Genomic DNA, 21,335 nt, shown 5'->3' on the forward strand with positions numbered 1-21,335 from the left:
TATGGTGTGGGTGATGTGGGTCTGTCGCCAACTGTTTGTCTGTTTTCTTCTGGAGAGAGTTCCTCCGTCACTTTCTGACTTGTGACATGTGAGGCGGAAAGTTACCAAAACAGACTGATGGAGCGAAGAAACTTAAAAATAATTGCCAAATTTGTATATATTGTTGTACATCTACAGTATATCATAATTGTAACTGATTCACAACAATGTAAACCGACACTTTTTAAGCACATTACATCATGTTAATCTGTTTCTCTTTTGTTTTGTGAGACAATTCAGTCACATTAACAACAAGCTGATATCTAATATTCAGTATTGAACGACAGGCCGATATCACTCACCCAAAAAACAATTTGGAAAACTGACCATTGACACAGAGGGGCAGAAAAACTCTGAATTACAGTTTCTCTTCACGTTTTAAAGTGAAACACTTTTTGAGATCTCTCTTGTCTCTGATGCTCAGCATTAGCTTGGCATACTGAGCCGTTGGTGTCAGTGAATTTAGATAAACCCCTAAAAAAAAACAAAGCATTGTAGTGCGAGTGAATAATGAACGCTGTTGTGCCTTCAAGAGAGATCATTGTTTGTTGTGTCAAGGGGGTTCAGCCACTTCCTGGTCGGTCATGTGCAGTGCTTGGCTCAGCGTTGCCCGATGTGCTCCAAAAAGGCAACGTTTGACACTGATGGCATAGAGCCTTTTGTGTCAGGAGGACTTTTGATGTTTACCCTGAAAATGATCTTTTGATATGGCCTGTCAGTTGTAGGTTTCTATTGAACTTCTGTTGGACCTGGACAGTTAAAAGAAAAGTCTACAGGTATTAGAGAGAAGGTGAAGGATTAGTGATTATTAATAGTATTTACTTGATATACAGTAGGACGTTACTAAACCTAAACCCTGGGGCTGAAGAGCAAACACAAGTCAGCTTTGAAAGAATTTTCAACATTAGTATATAAAGTACTGTAAACAGAAAACTGGCATTCAAGTGATATTTTTAGGAACTCAAGAATCCTACTGTGCCTGTGACTGGAGGGACCATGGTCTAAATGTGGTACCTCAGCAATGGTTTATGATGCCAAAGAAGTCCCTGCTGTAGGGGTAATACTATGATGGTCCAGGAACTTATAAGGCCAAATTTGCAGTGCAGATTGGTCAGATGCAAAGGGCCACACATTACATCTAGCTTTTTTCACACAGAAAATTTTTGTTGAAATATGTTACATCATATTGTTCAGTTAATTTCAGCTTTATTGTCCTACTAGGGGGAAATTAGGTTTGCAGCCACGGTAAACCAAACACTCCACATCAAATATAAAAACAAAACATTACAATACAAATCAGACAATACAACATCTAGTTAAAAATAAACTGCCTGCCAGTTTTACTGTAAAGTGCAGAAATGACAGAAGGAAGCTTCTGTTGAGTGAATCTCCAGTCCAGTGTTCATTTGATGGAGTTCAGCAGACCAATGACGACTGGGACAAAAGATGCCCTAGATATCTTAATCCCTCTGCAGGCACCCGAAACGCTGGCCCGGTGGCAATATATTGAGAGGTGTTTCTAATATTATGTCCAACCCATTTACTGTTTATCGAAGAGGTTAGGGTACATGATAAAAAAAAGCCTTTTAGTATAATGCAATTCAATTCGACAGATCCACAAACTACAACATCTTAAACGACCACGAGGTTGAATCGACAGTTTAAATATAAACTGAACATTATAACCTGCTTGAAGGTAGGATTCATCTCAGGACTGTTGTAGTAGACTGCACTTATTTATAGCCAAGTGAACTTCAATCCATAAAGAGAAGTCTAAGTCTAAACTAACACACTTGCAACTGAGTGCATATGAGTTTTTATATTCCAGCCGGGCAGAAATCAGCAGCTCACTCAGCGAATAATGATGGCACAGGTTGGTCATCGGTTTAATTGCATAATCCACATCTTCTCTGACCACCGTCAGCGGCAGTTTGATCCAGATTATACAATAATTGATTGGCCAGAAGAGTTTCTCTGGAGCGTCAGATCTTTGATATTGTTTTAACAGTAAGTGTGTTTGCCATACGGTACTTTGTGTGAACACACCAACACAAAGTATCACTCAGAGTTGTGTGGATTAACCATCTTGAATTCCACACATAAACTAGTAAAACTTTAACTAAGATAGTGAAGAATAAATGCCCTGAACCAGATATTTTACCTCAGCAAAATGGCCAGCAGCTCTAAAAAAAGAATGTATAGAATATTGGCACAAAATCCACGTCCATCTGTATGGCTTGTTATTTGCAAACAGTCTTGTCTGCTCGTCATTACTGACCCTAAATCATCCAACTACATGTTAAACTGCACGTCCTGTTGGTATTGTGGCAACCTGCATAAAGGGGATGTAGTCATGCAAGCAGTTATGGTGTCTTCACTGCTACGTCCAACTTCTTTTTCTGTCCAATATTTGTTTTGACAGTGTACTGCAACCTCTATAACCCTGCTCTGCTACGCTGTCTAGAGAATGTGAGAATGTTCCCTGTTTAACTGTATTGAGAAGTGGCCAAGATTGGGTTAGGGTCACTTTGTATTTGACTGAGTGCTCGCGTCATGGTTTTCTAAATGTTGATGCATCTAATAATGCATTTTCCTTGATAGGGATTTTTATGGGGTCTTGGGATTTTCAAGAAATCAGATGTTCAGGTGCTTTGTATCATGGCAATCTGAATTGGTCAGGATGTTTAATGTCAGAGAGTTCATCTGCTGTTTTGCTTTTTTGCAGGTCACCACACCGTTTACATCGGCGTGCATGTGCCCAAGAGCTACCGGCGTCGGAGGCGTCACCGCCGGAGAGCTGGACACAAGGACAGAAAGGAGAGGTTGACGGAGAACCCCTCTGACAAGTCAGACACAGAAAACAACGATGAGGCCAGCAACAGCATCCTGAAACCTCTCAGTAAGTTCTGATGTACTTCATGTCAGGCCTGATTAGGGCTCATGTCTGTCTTTGCTGAAGGCTGCTCTCTTTTCAGAAAAATGCCCCTGTAAATCTCTGTGACCCCAAAGAAGGTGCTGAGTCGACTTAGTTGCCAGAAATAGCCGTGCATGTCCTGCCGAGTGACAAGTCTGTTTCGGCAGAGCAGAGTGAATTTTCATTAGAAGTAATGGCTTTCTTAGATGCAACTGTACTGGTGCTGATATGAGTCTCTAGAGTACAGTGTGTAAGTGCATGCCTCCCTGTGCTTTTGTCCTTGGTCGTAGACATAAGTATATCCGTCTTTGTGTGTGTGCAGATGTGTTGGCATCTATGTGTGTTAATGCTTGCGTTCTTGGTGGGCGAGAGCTTCTTGTGTCCTGTAAAGATTGTAAAGTGCGATACGCCCTCAGGCGCAGCTGCTGCGATCTGCGGACGGTCAGACAAAGAGCTCCTGCCAGCTTGAGGGAAACTCGAAAAAGAAAGGGGGGGGGGGGGGTACATTGGGTGACTGTGAGTTAAAGTGTAAGCCCAACTTTCACTGATGTCAGCAATTTTTCCCTGCCTTGTTAAAGTTAAGGTTTGAATCGGCACACGACTGAAGTCTTATTTACATTAACGAAACATGTAGATGCCCCCTGATTTTTAATGTCACAGTAATCATGTGTATTTGCCATTTTTAAAGTGAAACTTCAGTACAATTAAAATAAATCTGAAGGGGTCGCGAGATTATGACAATGAGAAAAGTTGAATAATAATGATATTGTTAAGAAAAATTAGACGTTGACACCATGTTACACATGCTTGCATGCACACGTGGAGGACCAAAATAACCACAGCAGGATTTAAAAAAGGGTACACATCTTTTGATGTGGGGATTTTATTCAGGACTTCAATCCAATCAGAGAATAGATTACATCCAGTTCATCTGCTTGTTGCTACTGACTATGATGATGCATATTTAGCAAAACCGGTGAGTTTTATAGATTTTTGGGTATGTTCCTCAACCACGGTTTAAGTTATTGAGGGACTTCAGGACACAACAGTCTGTAATAAGCCTCCAAAATGGCTGAAGAGATGATTATTGATGTAATGTTGAAGTTGTGCAATCCGAGCTTTTCTGTCACAAATTCTAATTAAACTACTACATTGTTCATGGCGCGTGTTGTATCGCTGGTCAGCTGATCGCCGGCGATCGAAACCCATTCAGAGTGCTACGTCAGCTCCGGAGCCTGGTATCCCTCTCAGGCTTTTTTTTTGTAATTGTAACACGGCGAGTGAGCTGCCATTTAAGAGGGCGTGCCCTGAAACTTTCCGAGCGGCCACTCTATAGGGCCAGTGGACACACGACTCATGTCTATCAGCTTTGAGCAGTTCACTCCTCACAATATACAACCTCTTCGTTCATAAGAATATTTTTGTGTTCTGGAGAGGATGATCTTTCTAAATGACCCTGGAGATGGTTCTTTGTAGCCGGTAGTTGTAAAGTGTTTGTCTGTATTTATTTTTCTCTTGAAAGCCTAACCCTGAACAAAAGTATCTGGTTATTGAGCATATAGACTGATGTGGCAGGGATGCGGGTGTACTCGCCAGATCTTGTAGATTGTGTCCGTGGGACCATGAAGGCTGCGTTTGGGCGGAATAAATATTCCAACCTGTTGTGTGTAAACAGCGTTGCAGTTACTCTTCGGCCTTGCCGGTCCATTTGCTCACACTTTTAACAAGTTTAGTCTTTTTTGTCACTGCAACCTGTATTTGCAGATAATATGGTTCATAGCATCTCATCGAGAAGTGCTGGTGGCTACGAAGTATAACCTTCGTGTTGTGGTCTTTTATTTGTTGAATGCTTTCAGTGAGATGAATGTTTCAATGTCCAAGATTAAGAAGAAACTAACAGATTTATTGTTTCTTCCTGACTACATTTAGATGTACACTCCATAAATCGTTACAGACAAGACGGTCAACTTCAAATTCGTTCTGTCATGGCTGCATTTAGACTTTACCTTTGTCTTCAAAATAATGGTTTTCTTCTTTTTTACCTGCTGGAAGTAAACAAACCATGTGTGTCAAAGGGAAAAAACCCATCTTTGATTCCTGAAAACACTAAGACTGAGATGTGGAAACATGTGAAACTCTACACACACCTGGGTTTGTTTACAGCAACACTGGTAATTCTCCATTCATGGAAAATGCAACTATGTTGGCAGGAGACCGTGAGCATTGACGTTTTGTTAACAGTCAACACTGCGGTGCTGTGCTGGTTCATATGGGTGAAAAAGCATAAATGCTGTTGATGTTATGTAAAAATTTGTCATGGAATTAAGTGTTAATGAAGTGTGCAGGGAGACAGAGACAGCATAACACAAACAGAGCCGTACCATTTTCATTTCCTTGATTGTATGTAAACAGACTTTTGTACAATCTGAATTCCATTTGATGTTAACCATTAAGTGCACTGTTGCCACGAGTCTCTTTTTAAAGTTATTTATTGATTACATGACTGTCAACTCTCCCCCACTCATGGGGGTCTCATGTCCATTTTCTTACGCAGAGAAAAACAAACTTATAACTGACGTGGCCATGTCTGAGTGCACCCTGGCATGTGCCTCAGGAGCATGCCAAAAGTGCTTTTGGTAATTTCGTCGGCTCCCTTGGTGCACTAGTTGCATGGGGTTGGATCAGCAAGAACGGTCCTGAGGGAGTTATACATGGAGCAAGAACTTAATTTTTTATTTTTTTTTGTGTAGTTGTGTGAACGGTTTTCAATGTGTCTGTCTCAAACAAGGCCATTGATGTTGTGCAGAATATATATATGTTCTGCCTAGCTGGCATTAATTAAAGCTCTGCCAAATGTTTATTCATGTCAGTATCTTGCTTAGCTTACAGGCCTAGCTGAACTCTAACCTTCCAACATCATGACTGTGACTCCAGAGCAGCTCTGCTTTTGAGAAATGTTTGCACAACTAAAACTGGAATCTGCAAGCATCTGTCAGGCATGCAAAAATTGACAGGCATGCAGTATACCTAATGTCCTGCTGTTATTCACTGCCCTCGTCCGTGTTACTCTCTCTGGGAATCATGGCTGGCCCCAAGGGGCAGGCCCTTGTCTGTTGTCTGGGCTGAAATGTTTGGTCAGATGGACGCTGCAGGGACTGAAAGTACATCCTCCTGGTGTACAAGTGTGTCCACTGCAGGTTCATTTGACCCCTGCACATTTTGATGATCATGTCTTTTTTTTCAGAGCTTTTCCCCCTGACCTTTTAAAATGATCACATGTTCCCTCAAAGTGGATTAGAAAGATTGCTTAGAAACTTGGTTCTTTTACAAATGGGTTTAATTTCCCAAAGTCAGAATTGAAAGCATAATCCTGAGATTTATAAAAACTTTCAAAATTGATTAGATAAATGCAAAGGTCAGACTGTTTGTCTTCTGGTTCTTGAAAAGTTGACATTTTGGAGCTTCCCAGCTTTCACATGGCAAGAGTAATATTTGTTGCATCCCTAAACATTTCCAGCTATCACACTGAAAGAAAACCTTTGAAAACTTTTATAAAATGCTAATGTATGCTTAATGTATGCTCCACTCGGTGCCATATATACATTTTCCTTGAGAGTAACAAGCAAGGATCCAAACAGTGAGAAATTAAAGTATACGTTGTTTGATAAAGACTCTGGTCAGGACACAGTGAACAGAGGAGTGAGAAAAGAAGTAAATTTGCTTTTCCACCAAGATTCATTGACCTTCCTTTGATGATTCTGGTTTGTATAAGAAATCCAAATGAATATCAACATCTAATTCACATATCGCAAAGCAATTCTAAACCTTCTCCTTAGGGCTGCACAATTAATCACATTTTCCCCCTTTTTATTCATTAGTTTTCCGAATAGAAAATGTGACAGCATATATACAGAAATGCAAGAACAAACTTTTTTTTCTATTCCAAGATTATTCTTCTCGCTAAGAGGGAGGCTAAAGCAATGCAATTGGATTGTGCCTTAGGAAGATGATGAGCCTCACATTGAATACCAAATATGGCCGTGAGAGGGTTTGGGTTTATTGGTCTTTTAAATATCTTGGATAGGGCATTGACTATAGAAGACCAGTCACCTGAGAGTCTCGCACAAGACCAAAATATGTGAGTTAACGTTGCAGGTGAAAAACTGCATCTATTATACAAATTATCCAATGCTGGGTACATCTTTGTAAGTCTGGCTTTAGACAAGAGCAGTCTGTGTGCGACTTTGAAGTGAAGTAGGCCATGTCTGGCACAAATTGATGAGGAGTGTATTCTTTAAATTATGTCTGACCGGATTGGGATCCGCGTTTTGCATAATATTCAAGAGCCGGCGAATATTAAAAAAAGAAAGGTGTTTTTTTTTTTTTTTTTTTTTTTAAACGTTTGATCTGGAGAAATAATCGAAGGTAGGGTAGCTTCTAGGCAGTGAGCTCTGATCTAGCTAACAATTTGCAGTCCAAATTCAGGAGTGTATTGCTGATGTTAAGATCAAAAGTAAGGGGATCCCTACCCTTTTTCAATATAACTGAGATAGAGGCCTGAGAGAATGTGGGTGGAAGTTGGCCATTGACAAAGGATTCCTCAAAAGCGGTGAGTAAAGTTGATAGTAATTAATCACCAAATCTTTTAAAGAATTCAACCGTGAATCCGTCAGGTCCTGGAGTTTTAGCATTTAGCATGCTGTAAAGATCTGATCTAGTTTCCACCAGAGACCAAGGCTCTTTCAATTGCTCCATAATTAACTAATTTATTTGCGGTAGATCCATGAATGACTCCAGCCTAGAAGGGTCGTGGATCACCTCAGAGGTGCAAGGGGAAAATAAAGAACTTTAAACTCATTATTGATCTCCTGCTCATCATTAGAGCTCTGACCGTCACATTCACGGATACTTGTGATCAGAGTAGATGGTGTGAACTGCCTAATCTGTTGGGCAAGAACCTTGCCTGCCTTGTCTGAGTGTTCATACAGATTAGAGCGAGATTGAAGTAGCAGCTGCTCTGTATAATGAGTAGTCAGCAGGTCGAACTCTGTTTGCAGAGCTGACCTCTCCTTTAAAAGGTCAGGGGTGGGACCAGTCGAATATTTACAGTCCAGCTGATAAATTTGGTCTGAGTTCCTTAAAGTGCTGTTTCCTACTCCTGCCCTCCCAGGTGGAATATGAAATAATCACTCCTCTCAGAAAAGCTTCAAGCGAATCCCAGAGAATAGATTTCTGGTGATCATCTGGTGTATCGTTCGTGGACAAGAAAAAAAATCTGTGTCTGTGTGATTAACGAACCCTTCATCACTGAGTGAAGCATTATTAAAGCACCACAGGCGTAGAAAAACTTTCTTTGGAAAGGATATTTGCAAAACTACAGGCCCATGATCAAAAACGACAATGCCTTCATACATGCAAATCCTGACTGAGGTCAATAACTGACTATCAATTAAAAAATAATCAATGCGCGAGTAGGAATGATGCACAGGGGAGAAAAATTAATAGCGTCTTAAATCAGGATACAGGAAACACCAGGGATCAGTCATATTATATACTTGAAGGAAGGAATTAATAATCTTCGCTGATCTTGTTATGTTGTGGGGGGCGCAAGAGGAGCCGTCCAATACCGGATGTAGTACACAATTAAAGTCACCCCCTAGAATAAGCGTGTGTGTGTTGGGTAATGAGGATAAAAATGTCTTCAAGAATTGTGCACATCCCCGTTCGGCGCATATACATTAGCCAGATATATAGGTATATGATATAGGGTACCTGTGACTGCAACATATCTCCCTCTGTGGTCTGTAGTGACAGTTTGCATTATAAAAGGGGTATTTCTATTATCAAGAATTGCAGCTCCCCTACAATTGTCGTGATAATTAGAGTGATATAATTGCCCCACCCACCCTGTTATGGTTGAAGGTCGTGAGATGGGTTTCTTGAAAGCCTTCTTAGATGGGATGGAACTCTGCTACGTTTGATAATGTGATTAACTCCCTTGGTGTTCCAACTGATACAATTCCCTGTAATATGGCCATTACTCCTGGTCAGCACTGAGTTAACCATAACCAGAGGTAAGCAGGGAATTGACTGCTGTTAAAGCAACCACAGGACATCTCTGATGCCACCATGCACACCCATTAATGCAAAACAATACGTTAAACATACAGACAAGAAAACCATCATGTCCCCTTCCCGTAATTACCTCTCCCCAAACAAGAGGTGAAAGACCACATACGCACTTGGTGCGCTTCCATACGCAGATAAAAAAAAACACACTGCTCCTTAAAGTGTTATATGTTTCAGTGGTCACAATTAAAGAAAAACTAAAATCCCTGCTTTCAATACCAGGATATAAACATGGATAGAACCCCTAGTGATAATAAGGAAAAGTAAATATACACACACACAAATGAAATACTGTGGTCTGCTAGAGACGAGGATATGAGCTTGTGAGCTGCATATCAAAATGAAAATATATGAACATACTTTGTTTTGTAACTCAGCTGAGCCTGGGATCGGAAAAAGGACTCAGGAAAAATATATGCAGCCAGCTTCTTATGTGTAAATGTTCATCCGATACCTCCCACACCAGAAAAAAAAGAGAAATAAGGGCGCACTCAAAATGTCCTTCCGCACCGCGCCCGGGCTTTAGGGTACTTGTCCCCCCTCCCTCTCCCCCCGCGCCCCAGGCCCGTTTGTACTCACACTGCCTGGGCCTCGCGCAAATGCTTCTTGCTACCTATACGTCATCACGCCGTAACACACCACACGTTGATTGCCGTCATCGAGATGCGTCGTTTTGTTTACAAATCTTTCTATAGACCTCTGAGTTTTTGTGCGTCTTGTCGACTGTTTTTGAATATTTTCATCCGACCAAATCTGCAGTAAACACTCCACCTCTGCATCACACCAACGTGAACCTTTCGCCGCCATTGTTGTTGTTGTTAAATGTCCGCGCATGGTCCCTCCTTCTATTTTCTATGTCCGAACAGGCGCACATAAAGGATGTCAGAACCGCCGTAGGCCTCATGCTCGTGCTTGTACACGTGCGCACGCTCGTGCTCGTTCATGTGCAAACGGGCTCTACAAAAGCCCACCTCTCTCAGGACCTCTCTGTCCGCAGTTATGCGCGGAGCGGGTGCACTCACACTGCTCATAAGCACCAGGCTTTAGCTGAAAAAACGGTTTTGGCCCGGTGCGGAAGGACAGTGTGAGTGCGCCCTAAGTGTCTCTCTTCCTTCCTCATTATTAGTAGGTCTATAGAGAGTAAATGAGGGACTGATCAAAAGTCACAAAGAAAGATAAGTAATAAGGATAATAATAGTAATAATAATAAAAATGATGATGGTATTTGAATGGGAAAAATCCCCTGAAAACTTGAATCAGTTGGAGGTAACAAAAATATGGCTACATAATCACGGGTTCCAGTTCTGGTGATAGAGATCCGCATGTAACACAAAATACTAGTAGGCCTACCGTTTTCCTACATCTACGTTGATAGATGACTCTGTCTAGCGAGGAAGTCTTCCACGTCTGCAGGTTCCTTGAAGGAGTGTGAAACGCCGTTGCAGGTGAAACTCAGGTCGGCTGGATGAAACATGCCGTACTTGATGCCTGCCTGTCTGAGCCGGCCAGTTGTTGATGAGAAGATTGCATCTCAGCCTTCAGTAGCTGGATGAGCGCGTTTTCCTCGGGTAGCACTGGCAAAGATGGGAGGTCCGGGTGGTGGGTGTAGGCAGGGCTAGCATTAGCTATGAGAGTTGAGTTGCTAGCGTGATGGGCTCGCTAAACTTTGCGCTGTTGCATTGGTCGACTTCCTCTGAGTTTTACTCACCATAACACTCACAAGGGGTTCTACAATATATGTGCAGTAGAGTTATGCCACCAAAAAGTTAAAATGTTGTGTCCTACTCAAAGTACTAAATAAACATGTACGGAGCGTGTTGGACCTGCGGCTCCTCCATGCCAGGTGCTAACCGGAAGTCCACAATTAATCACAATTTTATCGAAACTGCAATATGGACTAGTGCACATCACAAGGGGCTCAATATTTGTCAAAAGCAAAATCTATATCAAAATGCCATTCTTAATTAAGTATTGTGCAGAGATGTCCTGGCTTACAAATCGTATTCTACAGACTTAAGAAAAGAGTCACAACATGATCCCTTTCATATATTTTTCAAAGAAAAATTAGAATACTTCAATCAATCCCACCAATATTGTGAATCATATTTCAATTGCAGTACCTCAAAAAGAATCGCTGTTAGATATTATTTTCATATTGTGAGCACTTGTGTGGAAGCATGTCTGGAGAGCCTAGACTGTCTACAGAGCAACAGTTGGAGATATTCTTCAGTGTCATAGGAAAAAAATAAATTATATCAGCAGAAAAGGTCTGTGGATATTGATTGGATAAACTACTTAAACCCTTGAAAGACCATCATTTTGTTTGACTTTATGTTCTGGACATGAGTTATTGTCACGATGAGTTAATCTTCATTGATTGGCTCGTAGATTAACAATGTACCCCAACCCTTTGTTAATGTGTGCATGCCAGACTTCTTGCTTTATTTTCTGCTGCAAACAAATAAGATAGGATATTTTTTAGGAGTATAGGACAAAGCTAATCATTATTGTTTCTCATTCTAGGCTGTGAAAAGAATGGTCCTGTATTAAGGATTTAGACTATGCTTTATCACACACCTGCTTATTGGAGAATTTCAACCAGCTGCAAACTTACTTTTCAGAATGACGTTGAAGATTGGTAATTCGTGAGAGGACATGAGTTTGTTGATATCAGTTCAGGTGGATTTAATGGTTTTCCAGGTTAGTGAACGCTGGGCAGCATGTGCCTATTTCTCTTATTGATGATGATCAATGATGGACTTTGGCTCTGTTTGGTCGTTGTCATAGGTGTCAAATTGTGAGTGTTTGTTTCTTAGAGATGGACACCAACAGTTGTTAACGTCAGATGTTTTAGAAAGATTTTCAACTCCTTTAATTGGTAGGCTTGTGGTATTTTAGAACTGCTGAATAAATGACAACCATTGGTCCTTGAGTAACTCTTCGGTTAAATCTTCTCATCCCCTTGTCAGACGATCAGACATAATCATTTTCATTCACCAGACCCACTGTCTTGACTTAGTGAACGTGTTGATTTTGTATCACTAAACACTTTCTGTGATTAGGTTCTGCTTTATTGATTCCGTCTAGCCATAAGATAAACATTTGTTTGATCTGGTATACAGATCACTACCAAAGCACTAAAACATGCAGCCACCATGAATGAAAATCAATCCTCCTTAAGAGGAAAGTGGCTTTTAGGATAAATGACCTGAGGCAAAGTTATTCTCATTCACTCCTCAATCTTGAAAACACACTCCTCTATTGTTTATTGTTTTTTTTAACACATTTTGTTTGGATAACTCAGCACAACTGTTCATCTCTAGTTCCACCTTGTCTCTGTACTGCTGTAATACATGCCATATCCCAGGGTTTTTACAGCCTTACTTTTTTGGTGTGATTTGTGGCTAATCTTAGCTAATGTTAGCCAAGTGTAACTAGATGTGTAAATACCAGTCAGTTGTTGCCTCTTCTCTACTTGTGCTACTGTTGCACTGTGTTTCAGCATGTCAGAGATTAACATCACAAAAGTAAAACCAGAAGGGCACCCAGAGAGCACAGACCTCTGCCAAGGCCATGCCCCATCTCTCAGTGTTAACAAAAGTGAAAAAGAAATGTATCTGCCCCATGATTTGGATCCTCTCCAAAATGTAATGGGTTCTTCCTTGGCTCATGCCCCTCCACCAAGATTCAGGAAGTTTTTTTTCCATAATCCTGCTGACAAACAAACAAGCAGGCCTTACAAATAAAAAGGGCCAAGAACATAATCTCCTTGGCAAAGGTAATAATAATAATAATGATAACAATAATAATAAATAAACACAGTTACCTTGCTAAAAGATGTTCTGACATCATTAAAGCCAGTGACTCATTTCGACCTTGGTGAAATGGTGAAATTTAGTATGTCGTTACTCTGTAATCACCACTTTGGCTGCAGTGACTGCTGTTCAGCAAAACTTGCATAGGCTGGCTTTAATTTTTTTCCATACGGTCATAGATTTGCACACTTGCGTACCTCATTACCTAATTTTACATTTAATTAGATCCAGGCGATTTTAACTTGCCTCTGCTCCAGTGCAAATACAGTATATGCATGCCATGGTGTGTAAAGTTGCAATATGAGAGGAAGAATTACAAAAGGTGGAAGATGAATGATATTAATTTTACCCTTATTGCCAGAGGTTATAATGGTGATGTTGCCGAGTGTTCTGTACAAAGAAGTTGCATTAAGCAGACAAACTTAGCATCACTTTAACTTGACTCTGCTTCGATGAGTTTTGGGCTGTTTGCAGTGAAAGCTCAGAGAAAATGCGGCCGAACGTTCAGTACATCAGAACCTGCCCACCTCAGCTGTAACAGCAAAATACCATAGCTAGAAGGTCTGAGTGTAAATACTGTGCTTTCAGTGAATCAGCCTCTCTGGGTGTTACTCTGCATTCAACCCGATCCCTGCCTGCTGCCTGTGTACTAGCTGCCTTGCATACTGAATGTCAGACTTGGTGGCAAGAAAAACATTTGCTGTACTCTGTGATCCTCTCTTTGCTTTTGAATGAGTGACGCTGAGTTCCATTATCACTGCATGTACAGTCACAAACAATGAACATGCTATAACACCCCATGTAGCCTTATGCTGTGTACAGTTTTTCCCCAAAAAGGTCAGAGGGGAAAGAAGGTATTTGTGTAGGATGCATGTCAAGAGTGGGACTAAACAGGCCTTTAGTGGCAGTCACACTAAGCTTTTTGCCGGGCAGCGGGCATTCTTCCTCCATCCCCTATCCCATGAGCCTCTGCTTCTGGGACAAAGTCCTCTTTGTATGCCCATGGCTCTTGGCTAGAGCACACAGAGCTTTGAAATTGCGTTTGAGCGATGGGATTTTCATTTCTATCCCTCCTTTTCGTGCCTGCTCTCACCCCTCTTTGCTTTCACTCTGCGCTGAGTCTCACCCTGTAACCCTTCTCGCCCACCCTCCCACCTTTCTCCTAGCACCAACACTGTGCTTGTTACCAGCTGGAGTTTTTGCTGGACAACATGGGAAACCTCTTCTGGATAAATTCTTGACCTGTACAAGGTTATTTCAAAGATATTTCGAAAACTTTTGATGCCCCCCAACATCAGTTTTTGCCATGAAAACATGTTTCTTCCCTCCCTCCTTCCCTTCCCTCTGCTCATTCTTTTTCTCATAAAATATTGTGCATGCTAATTTTCAATCTTTAATAAGTAAAACTGTAGCTGTTATTAATAATCGACTAGTTGTCCACTTTTTTATCTGCAACTATTTTGATAATCGATTCATCTGTAAGAAAAAAAGTCAAGATTCTTTGATTCCAGCATCTTAAATGTGAATATGTAAACTGACAGTAAACTGTATATCTTTGAGTTGTCGAGGATACAAGAAACACTTTAAGAATCACTGATTAACATTTTTTCACCATTTTTGACTGGTCTGATTTTATCGAGCAACTAATCAAATCACGATTAACAGATTAATCCACAGTGAAAATAATCATTAGTTGCAGCCCTAGAAAGTAGCAGCATCCAGTTGTAAACACTGGGTGTCAGGTAACTTCCTGATCTGGTGCCAAAATGTTTTTCTACTACGATAATGTTTCATTCAGTAGGATGTCGATAATGCATCAGTATATTATTATGATAATGATATATTTAATGCTGTAGCACCTGTACTGCCCTGCTGTTACTGTATATCTTTACCTCTTTGCTTTTTATTGAATTGTTTGCACATTTAAGAAATACGGTGAGCCGCCATCCCTGAGGCTTTGACCTTCTCTTTGCACTTCTTGCTATTGTTTGCATGCAATTTTGACCACATAGGCATTTAAAGCTTGTTTTAACTGTTTACTGTAATCAGTGTAAATTGCATGAATTGAGTGTCAGCTAAATGTGTGAAACGCACATGTAAATTATTCCACCCAAGGTGTTATTAAACAGGTTGCAGTGACTTAAGCTAGTTGTAGCTTGGGTGTGTGTGCGTGTGCGTGTGTGTGTGGGGGTGTGTCTGTGTGTGGCAGCAGACAGTTTATCCCCAACCTAGTAATCTTAGAGCTGCTTGTCTGGCTCGTACCTGCTGTTGTTGTAATCTTGCTGCAGAAAACACAACAGAGGGAAACTGCAGACCTTCACCGCATTTACTGTTTGACCACTTGACACCACTGTTGACTGAATGAATGAATGAGTCACTTAATGTGGTGGGCGATATAATGTGATGTGTGGGGTGTATGTAAATGTCTACATCTCAAAGGGGACGTCTAAAGAGCCAACACTAGATTATTGTGCTTCATTTGTGATGCAGAGATTTCAATTAACTTTTAATTTAAGGGCCAAATAACACAGATTATTTCCCTTTTTCGCAGGTAGGTCGCTACTCTGAGAAAGTAAGTGGTTAGTAGGCTCTTGCAGAGTTTTTATGGCACGTTGACTGGTCTTTTTTAAGACCAAGAATCCAAGGGAAATGCAGCATTAACGGCATTATGGTGAATAAAGATGGTTACTTTTAAATATATTATTTTTATGATCACACTTTTGTGCTTGTGTTGTACTTGTGAGGACCCTCACTGACACAATGCGTTCCATCAACCTGACCACAACCATCACAACTACATGCCGATACCCATAACCCAAACCTAATCCTAACCAAGTCTTGACCTGTTGAACATCCATGTTTGGAACCAATCCATACAGCGCTGAGTTGTGTTTCCATTACCAGTTTTAGTGCACCGAGTTGTGCGTAGGGCAAAAGCACGCCCACACTGCCATCAAGCAGGCCAGGTATCATCTCACCAACCGCAAACAACCCCACACGACTTCCCTTCTCCCCTCTGCTGTGTTATGAAACTCTACTCACGTCTGCGCAGGACCGCAGAGAAAATTACATTTTTAAAAATCTCTATTTTCAGCTCTCAGTACTTATGTAGCTTCTAACTGAATCTCTGTGGTTTTTAGTTTCTTTGTACTTTCAGATATCTGTATCTGTAAATGACAATAGAGCAATACAATATATATGAGCAGGTTTAGCCAATAACAGAACATTTAGAACAATTACATTTAACTTTACTGTACAGTTAGTATATTTTGTGCACCTCTCGGACCAGGACAATTTAAACCTTTATAATTCTGTAGAGAAGTAGAGGCGTAATCCTCAAGAAAACCTCTGTTGGGCGCCCAGTAGCTCACCTGGTAGAGCAGGTGCCCCACATATCTCGCTGCAGCAGCGCAGGTTTAACTCTGACCTGCGGCCCTTTGCTGCATGTCACACCCTCTCTCTTTCCTGTTTCCTTCAGCTGTACTGTCCAATAAAGTCATAAAAACCCCAAAATATAATGGGCTTTAAAATATAATCTTTAAAAGAAACAACCTGCTAATATATAACCTTTTAGGAGTGAAGAGTATAAGGTAATATGAAAAACTGATGACATATCTGGTCGATCTGTCATATCTGGAAACTGAAACCTGATTTAGTACATCACTACATTGAAACTAGATAGGCGTTTCCAAGAACTTACGAAGGACTTTACGTCTAACATATTCATGGATTTATGAATAACTAAAACAACCCAATCCAGGGACTTTAAACCTAGACAAGCCTTCATTAATAATAGTAGTTATACCTGTGCTTTTCCTGCTGTGATAAGTGAAGATTTCTGCTACAGGAATGTCTATTGGCTAAGTTTTGGCTAAGTGTGTTTGCTTCTCAAAGAAATCTTAATTCGATAAAAATTCAATTATGGTAACGTAGACAATATTGGAGGTGAGGTAAATGGATTTTGCATCAATCTCTGTTACGCAGTTTTTACACATTAGTAGTCTGATTCCTGGAAGAGAGCAGCCACCGTTTCATTTTTTGTGAACTTTTCTGTAAACAAGCTGTTGCTCTAATGATGCCCCATGTACTGGTTCTTGTGTGGTTGTTTGCTGGTGACAATAATCTCTGTGTACAGCTTTCTACACGTGTGGGCCTGCTTTCATTGGAGGGGGCTGTGTGTTTGTGGGCTCTCGATTCAAGTTTCCTCTTGTTGGAACAGGCTGTGATGGTGTCGACCATTTAACAACATGTTTAAATAGCAGTGTAAAGTATAATTCATATATCAATTCTGTTGAGATTCTGTTTGTGTTGTTCTTTAAATATTCAAATGAGGAGACAAGGGGAAGGAAAGGCAAGCCTCTGCCAAAGAATAGCCCAGTTTGTGAGCCATTTCCTAATTGTTAATGAGGGGCTCCAGGGCAGCTTGCCAAGGCTGAAGGGCCAATGGCGAAGGCCTGTATGAACTGTGAAGAGGGGGGCCGAGAGGGAGAAGGGGCTAGCTGTAGGGACACTGTCACTGAGGGGACCCCTAAACCCCATCGGCCCCCTCCTACCTGGTCCACAAAGTGTTGGAGAAGGCAGCTGAGAGCGGCTGTCACTTCCACCCGAGACTTTAATGAGGGTCTAGCCGCTTCTTTGGGACTCTGATGAGCCGCTGTAGCTTGCCGACTGCTATCTGAGGAGCAAGCTGATTTATAAAGAAAAAGGGGGTGGGGTCATTGAGTTTTTAAAGATGTTCAACAACAATAATAACCAAGAGGAGAAAGAGGAAAAGGAAGAGGACACGGAAGAGAAAGGAGAGGAGGTCATGGTGAAAATCCCACCACCTCCACCTCCTCCTGAGGTCATTGGGAAGGGTTCAGCTGAAGAGGGGAAGCCGGTGACCAAACCCTTGCCCAACGGGCATCATTGCAAGCCTATGAACCGCAGTATTTTTCCTTTCTCTGCAGTCTCACCGGCAGCCGAAAGGATTCGCTTCATCCTCGGCGAGGAGGATGACGGCCCGGCGCCCCCACAACTCTTCACTGAGTTGGATGAGCTGCTGTCGGTGGATGGACAGGAGATGGAGTGGAAGGAGACGGCCAGGTAAGGACCTCATTCTCAAACTAGGGGCTTCCCCTTAAAGTTCCCGTATGTGCTGTGCACCTACAGTTGTAATTATGTGAGAAACTGTCTTCTTTGGCTTTCAATCAATCATTTAAAACATGCCACACAGTTGATCGTAAAAGTATGAAACATTTGTAAACTTCAGCTAGTTATCAGTCTAAAATCAGGTCAGGAAATTTGCTGTGTGCATTGAATTTAGAGCAGCATAAAAAGTGAGCAGACGGGGATTCACAGGTTTCTCATGTGTGGCCCACCAGTGGGATGTGATGGGATGGAGATGGGCTGATTGTTTATACATTATTAGCGTTGGATGAATGAGGCTCTCTCAGGGGGAAACTGGATCCCTGGGCTGCTGTTTGAGCCTCTAAATGAGTTGATCTGTTATCCTAACCTCTGACAGACTGCACTGCAGATGGAATATTACAGTTTTGTTTCACTATTGGTTGAATGATTTGCCGAGGAACTCTACTGAAGAACTCTGCTGTCCAAGTATTTCAGCACACTTTAAAAGTGTTTTCACTCAGGGAAAACGTTTTAAGGCCAAGTTCTTATAAATTCGTCCGGCTTCGGATGCACACAGGAATCTGAACATTGAAACAGATTGATGAAGGATTAGCACAGATGGGCTTTCACTGAGTCGTTATGTCACAATTAATTTGTTATAATTACGGTTGCCTGACTGTGTTTTGTTGTGTGTTGCTTGCTTGAATGGCTACATGTTCTGAATGTGGACATTGTTGATATATTATTGTACTAATGTATACTGTTTCCTGTTGCTCTGCCTGGGTTCTTGAGATTGCTTAATTTGTTGCTGTTGCCTTTCTGGTGTCTTGTTTATTGTTTGTAGATTTTAACCTGTTCTAATGTCTTGCTGTTTCCTGTTGCTGTGGTCCCAAAGCATCTTGTCAAATGGCTACAGTTGAAAATGTGCTAGCTGGCTAACACTGGCACATTAACAGTAATGTTCATTAATGTGCATTGTTCTCATAAATAAATAAATAGGTGACACTATAGCTTGACAGTCGTGCAGAAACATACCCACTGGATCGCATGATTAAATGTTAGTCAAACCATGATTTGACCAAATACATGTCAGTCAAAATGCAATGGTCTTGGGAGTTATGCTTTTGATCATGTCATGACCAGTCTCAGGTCGTTTCAGAGACAGAGAGAGAGAGAGAGAGAGAGAGAGAGAGAGGAGAGTTGGAGCTGCAAGAAGAGGCCTCATTCTGATTAAAATTAAGGCTTTTTTCTTTTTATCTACTGCAGCTTTAAGAATACAGAGAACACAATTGTTTTTCTTCAGTGGTAAGATTGACACAATAGATAAACATTTCAACAAAAAAAAAAGACATAAAACAAGTACAAAGTACAGTTTCTCAACCAAACAGGATCGAAGTGATGGTGGAAAATATCAACAAGAAAACATTTTCTTCTCATCAGTCAAGAGTTTCAAGTACAAAATCAATAGCAGGGTTAAAAGACAGTAAGACTACAGTTTCAGACCCTTCAAGAAAATAATTATCATATATTGCTTACAAACGGTGAACTAAATCAATCCTGCATCTTTAATGTCAAATTTATTATTCTGCGGATATGTGCAGAGATTAAGAGCTGGTCCAAAGTCTCATCAAGTGCACTCAGTGGACTCAAAATGAATAAAAGATCTCACAAGTGCTGGGTAGTGCTGGCTGTTCACCAAGAGCAAGTTTGGCAGCCCAAAAGTGTCCAAATTAAACACTGGTATAGAAACAACTTCTCAGTGCCAGTGCAGTTTCTCAACTCCCTGACGGGGGAGGGGGTGCTTAAAAAGATAAATGAAGAAAATGGAAATGATAACACTACTTCTGAAAGAACTGATAATTTTATCCTAAATTTGCCAAATGTGAAACACTTCATGTGACTTTAAAACATGAAATGAATAACAGAGACAGTTTTCAAGTGCTAATATTGAAGTAGTACTGTAATACATTTAGCTCTACCATTTACTTAAGTGTGACCATTTATTACCATTTGTTTCCCAATGATAATTTTATTTTTACACCACTTTTCCAACAGTAGGACCCATACAAGGTCTTGAATTTGTTCTATTTATATTTTTATAATGAGCTCTTTGCATGTTGATATGTTGTTTGATCCTATAACATTGCTTCATTTATGGGTTCGCTCATCATTCTTTGATGTATTGAATTGCATTTCATCTTTTCATCCCTCCAGGTGGATCAAGTTTGAGGAGAAGGTGGAGAAAGGAGGAGAACGCTGGAGTAAACCCCACGTGGCCACGCTGTCCTTACATAGCCTTTTTGAGCTGCGGACGTGCATAGAGAAAGGCACCATTATGCTGGACTTGGAAGCTTCCACTCTACCTCAGGTTGTTGGTAAGTTGGCTGCACGTCTTTAGTTAACTTATATTTGTAAGAAAATAAATTGGATTACATAAAGGTATAGCTCATTTACGGTTCTGGTTTCATCTTGTGCATGCATTTTTTCTAAATAACTGATCAGACCAGAATAATTAAATAATATTAATATTTGTTATTCATGTCCTTCAAGTTTGGGGGACTTGAAAGAGACAAACAAACAAAAAAAAAACTGGATCCTACACTTCCCTTAATGCAACTTGATATAGAGTGCTTTGATTGGACTCTCCCTGCTTCATATGTCTTTCAAACTCTATGTCATCCGTTTTTAACTCAAGTTTTCTGTTTATTAATGTGTCCTCTTCAAGCCGAGACTGAGATTCAAAACTCAACTTTTAACTTTTAAGCGTCAACCGTCAACACCAAGAACGATAGCTATAACCATTAGTCTTATAAATCGTTCTAACTCCATTCCACACCAACACTATAACAACGACATTGGCAAACTATATAGTTGAGATCACTTTCAGAGTGGTTTGATGAACAATAGAAACACTGACAGCCAAACAAAATCCATCTGAATTGGTTGTCACATTCAACTCTATATAAAAACAAAAATCGAATTCATAATAACAATCTCTCTCCTCACCTCTTCAGCACCTTTCAGCTGTTGTCTTGATATTCTTATTTATAAGAACAACTACCTCTTTTATGTAAGTTAATGGATATTTAATGAACACAATAATGCGGAAGATGAGGGAGATGTAGCGTTACAGTTACATTAGTTTCCCGTGAATATTACAATAATGCAAAGTGTTTTTAATGTGTACAAATCTTTTATACAGTGACATTGGTGAAGGTCAGCAGCAAACCCGTGTGCCAGTTTGATATTGTCTGCTCTGTGATGAACAGTGTATGCAGAGCTGCTCTGTAGTGTTGCGTGCTGGTTTATGGATTGATGCACACAGGGAA

General features: G+C 40.7%; 1 protein-coding gene across 1 annotated transcript in view; it reads left to right on the forward strand.

Annotated features, from left to right (window-relative positions):
* slc4a4a (solute carrier family 4 member 4a) overlaps window positions 1-21,335 on the forward strand; it is a 64,969-nt gene that overhangs the window by 10,100 nt on the left and 33,534 nt on the right. The window contains exons 3-5 of the mRNA XM_083912068.1: window positions 2,765-2,938; window positions 17,847-17,982; window positions 20,221-20,381. Coding sequence (XP_083768194.1) covers window positions 2,765-2,938; window positions 17,847-17,982; window positions 20,221-20,381 — 471 coding nt within the window. The remainder of the gene's footprint in view (window positions 1-2,764; window positions 2,939-17,846; window positions 17,983-20,220; window positions 20,382-21,335) is intronic.

The sequence above is a fragment of the Echiichthys vipera genome, assembly GCF_963691815.1.
Source record: "Echiichthys vipera genome assembly, chromosome: 4".
NCBI classification, from domain to species: domain Eukaryota; kingdom Metazoa; phylum Chordata; class Actinopteri; order Perciformes; family Trachinidae; genus Echiichthys; species Echiichthys vipera.